Raw genomic sequence first — 12,318 nt, 5'->3', positions numbered from 1 at the left:
CAGCCTTTACACATTCACTAAACGTTACCCAAGTTAAAGTAGCATGCCAAAGCCCGTTTAAAATTTAGTATCCCAACTGATGTGCCTCCTATTGAGCCCCCCCTTTTCCAAATTTGTCATACTTTGGTAACATTCATGGCTATGGACCAAGTGCTGCAAAATGGGAATAGGCTAGATTGCTCTTTCTCAGCTGGTACAGACAGGATGAGTAGAATGGTTTTTTATGGTGTAATTTTTCTATTTTTCTACTTCTATCTTACTCATCTGGACACACTTTATTATCAATGATTATCTCCACTGCTCAGCTGAAAAATTCAGTGGCAGGGAGATCGAGATGCCAATTGGAATAAAGTTGGGTAATCTTTGGAATTCCAAATCTGATTTGTGGAACCTCATTTGGTTTCAGGGTGGCATTGCTAATAGCTAACCTGCATTTGACCGGAAGAGTATTCAAAAAAAGCAAAGTAAAGAAAGTGTTGCGCCTTACTGTTTTGGGGTGGGGAAGAACACTCGTACTTGTTGATCGCTATTATGCATAATAATTTCACTCATGAGGGTGATATAATTGGTTTGAATGCACTCCACAAACCATTACCTTCGCTGAATTTTCTATTAGTCATTCATTTATTAAACATATTAAGTTTAAAAAAATATGTATGTCATTTTTGTGCTCATGCATTTGTTTAATTTTGAAGCATTTTTTAACTCAATACTTTATTTCCATAGGTAGTGGAAGGTTTTCTGAGGAATCATACGAGTTACAATGAGCTGAACGGTACCAGAAGTCTACCTGATGAGTGGAACATTGATTCAAGGATATACATGCTCAGCTTGCTTCCTTTTTTGATCATCTTTGTATTTATTCGTGATCTAAAGTACCTTGTAGTGTTCTCTTTTTTGGCGAATCTCTCAATGGCTGTCAGTCTTGTTATCATCTATCAGTATATTATGAGGGTAAGTTGCAGGAGAAAATTTGCACACAAATTGTTGATAAATTCTGTCTCTAATTATATATATATATATATATATATATAAATATATATATTTCCAGTCTTGTATGATAACTAACAAAGTGTAGTGGAGGTTTGTGGGGCTGGAGGAGATTACAGAGATAAGGAGGGGTGAATCCACGGGGAGCGATTTGAAAACAAAGATGAGAACTTTTTAATGTTGCTGGACTGGGGGCTAATGTAGGTCAGTGCGCACAGGAGTGACATGGTGCAAGTTAAGTCACAGGCAGTAGAGGTTTGGATGATCTCAAGTTAATGGAAGGTAGAATTTGGGAGACCAGCCGGGAGTACGTTGAAATAGTCGAGTATAGCTAACGAATGAATGAGGATTTCGGCAACAATTAAGTTGACAGAGGTGAAATCAGGTGATGTTAGAGGTGGAAATAGGCACTCTTAATGATGACACAAATGTGGTTGGAAGCATCCATTGGGGTTACCTGTGATACCAAGGTTGTGAACAAAGTTGTCTGGCTTAATATTGGACTGTTGCCAGGGAGAAAGATGGAGTGGGTAGCTGGGGATTGGAGTTTTTGGAGTGGGGATTGAAAAGAATGGTTTCCATCTTCCCCATGTTTAATTAGAGGAAATTTCTGCTCATCCGGTATTTCTGCGTTGGTGAAGCAGTCTGGAGGAGTTGAGAGAGAAATGATGGTTATGTGGAGCTGGGTGCCATCAGCATACATGTGAAAATGACTACCATTGTTTCAGATGAGAGTGTAGAGTGACTGCATGCCAATGAGAGATAAAACGGGGCCAAGAATCAGTCCAGGGGTACACTAGAAATAATGGTGCGGGAGCCGGAAGAGAAGCCACTGCAAGTAATTCTGTGGTTACAATTAAATAGGAACCTGGTGAGAACAGTCTGATCCAGCTGAGCAACAGTAGCGAGGCGATGGGGGAAGGATGCTGTTGCCGTTTAAATATGGGCATTGCCAGCTCGGCCAACGTTTTTGGCCCATCTCTAGTTGCCCTTCAGAAGGTGGTGGTGAGCTGCATCCTTGAAATGCTGTAGTCCCTGGGATGTAGGTAAACCCACAGTGCTGTTATCGAGGGAGTTCTTGGATTTTGACCCAGCGGCAGTGAAGGAACTGCGATATAATTCCAAGTCAGGATAGTGAGCGAATTGGGCGGGATATATTGGGTGGTACTGTTCCCAGGTATCTGCTGCCCTCGATCCTCTAGATGACAGCGGTCGTGTGTTTGGAAGGTGCTACCCAAGGAATCTTGAGTTCCTGCAGTGTATCTTATAGATGGTACACTGCTGTTACTGTTGGTGGTGTAGGAAGTGAATGATTGTGGAAGGAGTACCAATCAACCATGGTTAACCATATCTAAGGCTGCAGGCAGGTTGAGAAAGGTGAGTAAGGAAAGTTAACCTTTGTTGCAGTTACTTTGAGAGGCAAATTGAAGTGCTAATAATTATTGGACAGTGGAATCCTTCAGTTATTTGATATTAAGTTGTATCGGCCCGATGTATGAAGCTTGATTCTGATTCTTTGAGCAAGCTATTTTTAAATAACACTGCAGTCGGACACTTTATTTGTCTCTGCGTTTTAGGATTGGGACAGGACAATCTAAGGGTTTGATTCTTCCTCACTATTCAATGATCCTTGTTACAAAATGAGTATGTGTGAGTATTAACTGAGGACAATAGGAATAACTGATTCTTCACCTTGTTTTAAACTATTGATGATTATCAACAGGAATCATGTAAAAATGCATTCTTAATATTATCAAAGGTACTATTGATATGAAAAAGCACAAGAAAATTAGCGCACCCGTTCCATTGTGTTGCAACTGTTGTTTCTTGTAAAAAGAACTTTTTAAAAACAGCAATCTGAAGTATTTTCAGTTCACCTTCCTCTGGAATGCAGATTCATAAGTAATTTCAGCATAATTTAATTAGCCCGTTAGTAATTAAGAAATGTCAAGTTTTTATTTTCATTTCCTTTCTAATGCAACTTTCATTTTTTGCTTTGTTTTACCTCTTTTTATAAAGCATATGATATAACTGCTAGACTGCTGTACCTGTTGAAATATTGGAATTATTTCTGCAATAGTGCCTCTTCTCAACTTGCTTAGTCGCTCTTTTCTATTGCACCTATCACACACACTTCTCTACTGATTTTCCTTTGGCCCATTTGGGGCAGACTTTGCTTAGCGGTGAACACTAATGCATTCCTGTCTCCTGCAGTGTTAAACCTTCAATGTTTTGTTCCTTGGAATCAGCACCGTTCGATATTCATATACATATTTCCCTCCATCTGCGCTGTTTGAACAATTGATGCATTGCCTATTGGGCTCAGATGCCCAGCCTTCCCAGGGCCCACACATGTTTTAACCAACATTGTCAAGTTAGGCATTGACTTTGATTATGTTCACTTCCAAACAACCCCTGGTATTATTTGTCATCTGTGCTTTAGTGCTTTCAAAACCTAATTCTTCAGTTAGTGCCATGCAGAACTGAAGTTCTCTTACTGCTACTGTTTCACAAATGTACTTTGAATGTAGGATAGAGACGTTTATCAGGAAAATATTCAATCGAGTACCATTCAATGAATCATGTTTCCGAAACATGGAAGTAATATTAGTTGCTTGTGTTTCTACTCTAAAAAGAAACAACACTGCAGATGTGAACTTGTACAAACCTTATTTAATGGGTGTGGATTATTATTTAATAGCTTTGACATAAATCCAAGTTTATTTTGGCGTAAATGTGTAGTCCAAATTTATTTTAGTAATGTCCTTTTTCTTGCTTTTATCTATGTTCCTCATTATTTTGAGATTAAAATCTCATCACAAATTTTCCGATTAACATTTTTCTGGTGTGACTCCCATTTTTTCTGCTTTCTTCAGTCTGAAGGTTTTTAAAACTCATAACTATCTGCGCTATCCTTTTCAGTCTTGCCAATGTCCTGAACCATGAATCTCAACCTATCACTTGTGTAGCTAAAATAGAAAGAAAAAAGGTCAGGTGGCAAATTTAATTTGTGGATGAAAACGATTTAGTAGCTGGTAAAGTAGGGTTCTAAATATTTTGGTTTTGTACATTATGACTATGAAATTCTGAGATGTGCATGTAATAAAATGTGAATGAACTTTGGGTATTTCAATGCATCTTCGGTCAATCCTTGGTTTATAGGGTGTTTATTTCTGTTAAAGTTAGTGTAAATTTCTGGCATTGATTATAGATTTCAGTTTTCAACCTTATAGTCCTTTTCTTTCATTTAGGACATGCCTCACCTAGGGAAGCTTCCTCTGGTTGCCAGCTGGAAAAAATATCCACTTTTCTTTGGGTCTGCTATATTTGCTTTTGAAGGAATTGGGTTGGTAGGTGAACATTTCTCTGCTTCCATCACCTGTTTGTCTAAAATGTTGGTAGCAAAATATTTTGCTGTTTCAGCATTAGTTTAAATTTGACATCAAGTGCCTTATAACCATTGTTGAAAACCTGACTGTTATTTCATGTGTAAAGCTGATGAAAATTATTGTGGTGTAATGCTGAACTAAAGAGTTGTTACCAATAATTAGTATTTGAAAACATTAAGTGAAAACCGATTAAATTATGAAACAAATGCATTGTGGTTTCAGTAGAACAGAATATAAATTACACGGCAAGGAACTGTTAACACAATGTATCCAAAGTCAATGGTCATTATTAAGTCACAATAAGCAATCTTGCTGTTTAAGTGACTTAGATTAGATTAGAACAGTACAGCACAGAACAGGCCCTTCGGCCCTCGATGTTGTGCCGAGCAATGATCACCCTACTCAAACCCACGTATCCATCCTATACCCGTAACCCAACCCCCCCCCCCCCTTTAACCTTACTTTTAGGACACTACGGGCAATTTAGCATGGCCAATCCACCTAACAGTCCATCTTTGGACTGTGGGAGGAAACCGGAGCACCCGGAGGAAACCCACGCACACACGGGGAGGACGTGCAGACTCCGCACAGACAGTGACCCAGCCGGGAACCGAACCTGGGACCCTGGAGCTGTGAAGCATTGATGCTAACTACCATGCTACCGTGCTGCCCCTTAGTTGAACTTAGCTGCCACTTAGTTGAACACAGCACAAAATAGTTGGCTGAAATTTTGTCACTCCCTTGGGGGGACCTGGATGCCATCTCCCTGCCACCAAGGTATTTTGCCAATGACAAGAAAGCAGGTAGACTGGATGTCCACTGAGAAGCCAATTGGGCAACTTAAATGTCAAATTGAAGGCTTTTTCTCACCTCCAAAGGTATTTTGGGTATGTCGAGGTGGCTTGGAGAGATTATCCAATGAAACCTGGCAGTGCCCCTGCTGGCTCCAAAGGGATAGAGTAACTCTATTCTGGATGTACAAAAGGGCCACAGAGGGGTTCCTTGCAGTAAGGACCACCCTCCTAGCAGCAGTGTCATCTGTCTTCAGCACCCTATCCTTAATAGGAATGGCAGCAGTCATTTACTTGGCTACTGCCAGGAATGTGCCTTTCTAGATCCTGCTGGCAGTCAAAATGGGCTCTCCTCCACTTTCGGTGCCAGCGGCTGGACTTCAGCCTCCCTCAGAAAATTCAGCCCATTTTGTTTCAGACTTTATTGTGGCTCATTCAGTAACCCTTTCACAGTTGTGTTACTGTAAAGAAATAATTTATAAGTCTGGACTTATCTGAACGTATCTGGCATTTGTAGTGAGGCATTTACAGTTCACAAAGAACGTGAACCTGTATTGGGAGCCTTGTGTTGCTGGATTTTCCTGCAGTTATTATTTAAATATATAATTTATATACATATCAAATAAACAAAATACAGTTCTTGGGCCAGAACAATTCTGGTGTCGACTGAGTAACTATGTGAAACAGATGTCCATAGACATAATTTAAAAAAAAGGAATTTTCAAACTGACTTTATGGGTGAATGTACTGTTTGTAATATTGAGATATAAAATATTCTCCATCAGTTCTGAATTAATATATCTCATCTGGGAAAGCAGTAGTATGACCTCAAGACCCTTTAGCTAGGTAGGCAGAAGCATAACTGGATTTCTTGCCTCTGATTGCTATCCTGAGACTACAGTGGACATGAATGGATGTTGGCTAAAGGTGGAATCTTAATGATGTTCTTGGTTAAATATCTTTCCACGTTTTACTATTTAAACTCGTAGGAGAAAAATGGGCTCCCATGGTGTCTAATGATGGACTGTTGGTAAGTCAGCATCTCCAGAAAGTGCAAAGGTTATAATTAAATGGTCTCGTCCTTCATCGTCACTTTAATCTTTTCCAATCCTCTGAGCTATTTGTCGCCGTACCTCCAGCTGCCTGGACCGTCAGCTCTGGAATTCCCCCTCTCTCCTTTTGCTGCTTGAATCTCAATTCTTCGGTCACGGCTTTGTTCATTTGCCCTAATATCTCCATGTTTGTTAATAGTCCTGTAAGGTGTCTTTGGAAGTTTTACTCTGAACGCAAATAGTTTTTTTTTCTCTTTTTTTTTACTTGTTAGTAACAAGTATACCGTTTTGGATACTTGTGGGGGGGACGACTTACCAGGGGTAAGCCATGGGGTACGGGCCTCTGGCACGGAGTCTGACCCTGTTGCTCAGAAGGGAAGGGGGGAAAGGAGTAGAACATTAGTAATTGGGGACTCAATAGTCAGGGGCACAGATAGGAGATTTTGTGGGAGAGAGAGAGACACGTTTGGTATGTTTCCTCCCAGGTGCAAGGCTAAGTGATGTCTCGGATCGTGTTTTCCGGGTCCTTAAGGGGGAGGGGGAGCAGCCCCAAGTCATAGTCCACATTGGCACTAACGACATAGGTAGGAAAGGGGACAAGGATGTCAGGCAGGCCTTTAGGGAGCTAGGATGGAAGCTCAGAGCGAGAACAAACAGAGTTGTTATCTCTGGGTTGTTGCCCGTGCCACGTGATAGTGAGATGAGGAATAGGGAGAGAGAGCAATTAAACACGTGGCTACAGGGATGGTGCAGGCGGGAGGGATTCAGATTTCTGGATAACTGGGGCTCTTTCTGGGGAAGGTGGGACCTCTATAGACAGGATGGTCTACATCTGAACCTGAGGGGCACCAATATCCTGGGGGGGAGATTTGTTAGTGCTCTTTGGGGGGTTTAAACTAATTCAGCAGGGGCATGGGAACCTGGATTGTAGTTTTGGGGTACGGGAGATTGAGAGTATAGAGGTCAGGAGCACAGATTTGACTTCGCAAGAGGGTGCTAGTGTTCAGGTAGGTGGTTTGAAGTGTGTCTACTTCAATGCCAGGAGTATACGAAATAAGGTAGGGGAACTGGCAGCATGGGTTGGTACCTGGGACTTGGATGTTGTGGCCATTTCAGAGACATGGATAGAGCAGGGACAGGAATGGTTGTTGCAGGTTCCGGGGTTTAGGTGTTTTAGTAAGCTCAGAGAAGGGGGCAAAAGAGGGGGAGGTGTGGCGCTGCTAGTCAAGGACAGTGTTACGGTGGCGGAAAGGATGCTAGATGGGGACTCTTCTTTTGAGGTAGTATGGGCTGAGGTTAGAAACAGGAAAGGAGAGGTCACCCTGCTGGGAGTTTTCTATAGACCACCTAATAGTTCTAGGGATGTAGAGGAAAGGATGGCGAAGATGATTCTGGAAAAGAGCGAAAGTAACAGGGTAGTTGTTATGGGAGACTTTAACTTTCCAAATATTGACTGGAAAAGATATAGTTCGAGTACATTAGATGGGTCATTCTTTGTACAATGTGTGCAGGAGGGTTTCCTGACACACTATGTTGACAGGCCAACAAGAGGCGAGGCCACATTGGATTTGGTTTTGGGTAATGAACCAGGTCAGGTGTTAGATCTGGAGGTAGGTGAGCACTTTGGAAACAGTGACCACAATTCGGTGACCTTTACGTTAGTGATGGAAAGGGATAAGTATACCCCGCAGGGCAAGAGTTATAGCTGGGGGAAGGGCAATTATGATGCCATTAGACATGACTTAGGATGTGTTGGTTGGAGAAGTAGGCTGCAAGGGTTGGGCACACTGGATATGTGGAGCTTGTTCAAGGAACAGCTATTGCATGTTCTTGATAAGTACGTACCAGTCAGGCAGGGAGGAAGGGGTAGAGCGAGGGAACCGTGGTTTACCAAAGAAGTAGAATCTCTTGTTAAGAGGAAGAAGGAGGCCTATGTGAAGATGAGGCATGAAGTTTCAGTTGGGGTGTTTGATAGTTACAAGGAAGCGAGGAAGGATCTAAAGAGAGAGCTGAGACGAGCAAGGAGGGGACATGAGAAGTCTTTGGCAGGTAGGATCAAGGAAAACCCAAAAGCTTTCTATAGGTATGTCAGGAATAAAAGAATGACTAGGGTAAGAGTAGGGCCAGTCAAGGACAGTGGTGGGAGGTTGTGTGTGGAGGCTGAGGAGATAAGCGAGATACTAAATGAATACTTTTCGTCAGTATTCACTCAAGAAAAAGATAATATTGTGGAGGAGAATGCTGAGACCCAGGCTATTAGAATAGATGGCATTGAGGTGCGTAGGGAAGAAGTGTTGGCAATTCTGGACAAGGTTAAAATAGATAAGTCCCCGGGGCCGGATGGGATTTATCCTAGGATTCTCTGGGAAGCCAGGGAAGAGATTGCTGAGCCTTTGGCTTTGATTTTTAGGTCATCATTGGCTACAGGAATAGTGCCAGAGGACTGGAGGATAGCAAATGTGGTCCCTTTGTTCAAGAAGGGGAGTAGAGATAACCCCGGTAACTATAGGCCGGTGAGCCTAACGTCTGTGGTGGGTAAGGTCTTGGAGAGGATTATAAAAGATACAATTTATAATCATCTAGATAGGAATAATATGATTAGGGATAGTCAGCATGGTTTTGTGAAGGGTAGGTCATGCCTCACAAACCTTATCGAGTTCTTTGAGAAGGTGACTGAACAGGTAGACGAGGGTAGAGCAGTTGATGTGGTGTATATGGATTTCAGTAAAGCGTTTGATAAGGTTCCCCACGGTCGGCTATTGCAGAAAATACGGAGGCTGGGGATTGAGGGTGATTTAGAGATGTGGATCAGAAATTGGCTAGTTGAAAGAAGACAGAGAGTGGTAGTTGATGGGAAATGTTCAGAATGGAGTTCAGTTACGAGTGGCGTACCACAAGGATCTGTTCTGGGGCCGTTGCTGTTTGTCATTTTTATAAATGACCTAGAGGAGGGCGCAGAAGGATGGGTGAGTAAATTTGCAGACGACACTAAAGTCGGTGGAGTTGTAGAAAGTGCGGAAGGATGTTGCAGGTTACAGAGGGACATAGATAAGCTGCAGAGCTGGGCTGAGAGGTGGCAAATGGAGTTTAATGTGGAGAAGTGTGAGGTGATTCACTTTGGAAAGAATAACAGGAATGCGGAATATTTGGCTAATGGTAAAATTCTTGGTAGTGTGGATGAGCAGAGGGATCTCGGTGTCCATGTACATAGATCCCTGAAAGTTGCCACCCAGGTTGATAGGGTTGTGAAGAAGGCCTATGGTGTGTTGGCCTTTATTGGTAGAGGGATTGAGTTCCGGAGCCATGAAGTCATGTTGCAGTTGTACAAAACTCTAGTACGGCCGCATTTGGAGTATTGCGTACAGTTCTGGTCGCCTCATTATAGGAAGGACGTGGAAGCCTTGGAACAGGTGCAGAGGAGATTTACCACGATGTTGCCTGGTATGGAGGGAAAATCTTATGAGGAAAGGCTGATGGACTTGAGGTTGTTTTCGTTAGAGAGAAGAAGGTTAAGAGGTGACTTAATAGAGGCATACAAAATGATCAGAGGGTTAGATAGGGTGGACAGCGAGAGCCTTCTCCCGCGGATGGAGGTGGCTAGCACGAGGAGACATAGCCTTAAATTGAGGGGTAATAGATATAGGACAGAGGTCAGAGGTGGGTTTTTTACGCAAAGAGTGGTGAGGCCGTGGAATGCCCTACCTGCAACAGTAGTGAACTCGCCAACATTGAGGGCATTTAAAAATTTATTGGATAAGCATATGGATGATAAGGGCATAGTGTAGGTTAGATGGCCTTTAGTTTTTTTCCATGTCGGTGCAACATTGAGGGCCGAAGGGCCTGTACTGCGCTGTATCGTTCTATGTTCTCTGCTATGGCCCAGTTGTTAGCACTCTCTCTTAAGTCATGAATTTAAGGCCCACTCTCGGGTGACATTTCAGTCCAGTACAGAGAGTGCTGTGCTGTTAGATGTGCTGCCGTCTGGAGGATATGTTAAATCAAGCCCATCTGTCATGGTCAGGTGGCCTCAGATCCAAGGCACCCCTTTAAAGGGGAGTCGGGGACTTTTCCCCTGTGACCTGGTCAGTATTTATTCACTAAGCAACATTATTAAAGTTGCTTAGACCAAGTCTGGAGTACTCTGAGCAGTTCTGGGTGCTATTCCATAGGAAAGATATGTTGACTTTGGAGGGATTATAATATAAATTTACCAGGATGATAACCTGGACTCCAAGGATTAAATTATGGGAATGGATTATGCAAGAACATACCGTGCAGAAGTTCTCCCTGTGTCTGCGTGGGTTTCCTCCGTTCTCCGGTTTCCTCTCAGTCCAAAGACGTGCAGGTTAGGTGGATTGGACAGGCTAAAATTGCCTTCGTGTCCAAAAAAGGCTAGGAGGAGTTATTGGGTTACGGGGATAGGGTGGAAGTGAGGGCTTATGTGGGCCAAATGGCCTCCTGCTGCACTGTATGTTCTATAAACCTGGATGGTATTGCCTGGAATTTAAAAGATGACTGGTTGATTCAGTCAAAGTTTTGAATTAGAAAACAATCAGATTACATGAATAGAAGGAAATTTCTGCTGATTGGGGAATCCAAGAATATGAGGCATCACAAGATCAAAAGAAATGAGAGCTGGAGTATGCCATTTGGCCCATTGTGCCTGGTCTACCATTCAGTAAGATCATGGATGCTCTAATTTTGGCCTTAACTGCACTTTCCAGCCTGCCCACCCATAATTCTTGACTGTCTTGCAGATTTAAATTCTGTCTAACTCAGCCTTGAATGTATTCGGAGAATACTCGGAGAATAAAATCTTTTTTTTTAAATTTAGAGTACCCAATTAATTTTTACCAATTAAGGGGAAATTTAGCATGGCCAATTCACATAACCTGCACATCTTAGGGCTGTGGGGGCGAAACCCACGCAAACATGGGGAGAATGTGCAAACTCCACACGGACAGTGATCAAGAGCCGGGTTCGAACCTGGGACCTCAGCGCTGTGAGGCAGCATGGTTAACCCACTGCGCCACCGTGCTGCTCTCAGTGAATAAAATCTTCATCTACATCTTAAATGGGAGACTCCTTATTTTGGAAACTACCCCAGTCCTAGATTTTCCCCCACGATGAGAAACATCCTTTTTTTGCATCTACCCTGTGAATCCCCTCAGAATCTTGTATGTTCCAATAAGATCATATCTCATTCATAGAATCCCTACAGTGCAGAAGGATGTCATTAGCCAATTGAGCCTGCACCGGCTCTCCGAAAGAGCACCCTACCTGTAGAAGTCAATATTTTTCCCACTTCTGGACTGTGGTAGAAAGATTCAACAATGCTCGTTATGGAAAAATAAGAAGATTTTATTTACGAACAGACTGCATGCAGTTTTGGCTGAAAGTTGAGGTCGGAGAGCAGTTACTACCACTGCTGATTCCTACTCAAGTTCGCGCTTTCACAGAGAATCAGCTCAGTATTTATACATTATCAGAATCAGGATTACGTGATTACAGCTTAGTCAGGAATTCGATCAGAAGTATAAACATAAGCAATATCATAAAACAGGAGTCACCTTGCTGACCTTCCAGGACTCTTTGTCTCATCACTCATACCATTATTTTGTCCTTTGATGGAATATTTAAAGGTCGGAGGAGACTTGTTCCTTCCTGACCTTATCTCGTCTTATTTAGACTGCCTTGCGTTATGACGAGTTAGTCTCATCAGAATTTGCTGAGCTCAGGCATTTCGGAGCAGCTTGACCTTCTCCGATCTTATTCAGGCTTTAAGTCATGCAAAGTCAGCTTTTCTTACATTGTACCAAGTAATTGACCAGTTTTCCCATCATGCCATTACTTATTTTGTACAACATCACATACCTAGGTCCACTCCCCTGCCCTATTCCTGTGACCCGCAATCTTTGGACACTTAGGGGCAATTTAGCATGATCTATCCACCTAACCTGTACATCTTTGGACTGTGGGAAGAAACTGGGGTACCCGGAGGAAACCCATGCAGACATGGGAGAACATGCAAACTCCACACAGATGGTCACCCAAAGTCAGAATTGAACCCAGGTCCCTGGCGCTGTGAGGCAGCAA

The 12,318-nt window shown here is 42.7% G+C and overlaps 1 protein-coding gene across 8 annotated transcripts in view; it reads left to right on the top strand.

Moving 5' to 3' along the window:
• The window catches only part of LOC119977591 (proton-coupled amino acid transporter 4-like), a 551,265-nt gene that overhangs the window by 49,989 nt on the left and 488,958 nt on the right, over positions 1-12,318 (top strand). For 7 of the 8 annotated variants that reach the window (XR_005463231.1, XM_038818709.1, XM_038818705.1 and 4 more), the window contains exons 8-9: positions 727-954; positions 4,242-4,340. Coding sequence is in view for 7 of the 8 variants with exons in the window: in XM_038818709.1 (XP_038674637.1) it covers positions 727-954; positions 4,242-4,340 (327 nt within the window). In the remaining variant the exon portion in view is untranslated. The remainder of the gene's footprint in view (positions 1-726; positions 955-4,241; positions 4,341-12,318) is intronic. The other variant, XM_038818706.1, reaches the window with a different exon arrangement.

The sequence above is a fragment of the Scyliorhinus canicula genome, chromosome 14 (assembly GCF_902713615.1).
Source record: "Scyliorhinus canicula chromosome 14, sScyCan1.1, whole genome shotgun sequence".
NCBI lineage: Eukaryota > Metazoa > Chordata > Chondrichthyes > Carcharhiniformes > Scyliorhinidae > Scyliorhinus > Scyliorhinus canicula.
Note: the sequence above shows the minus strand (reverse complement) of the source record. Positions and strands in the feature narration are given on the sequence as shown.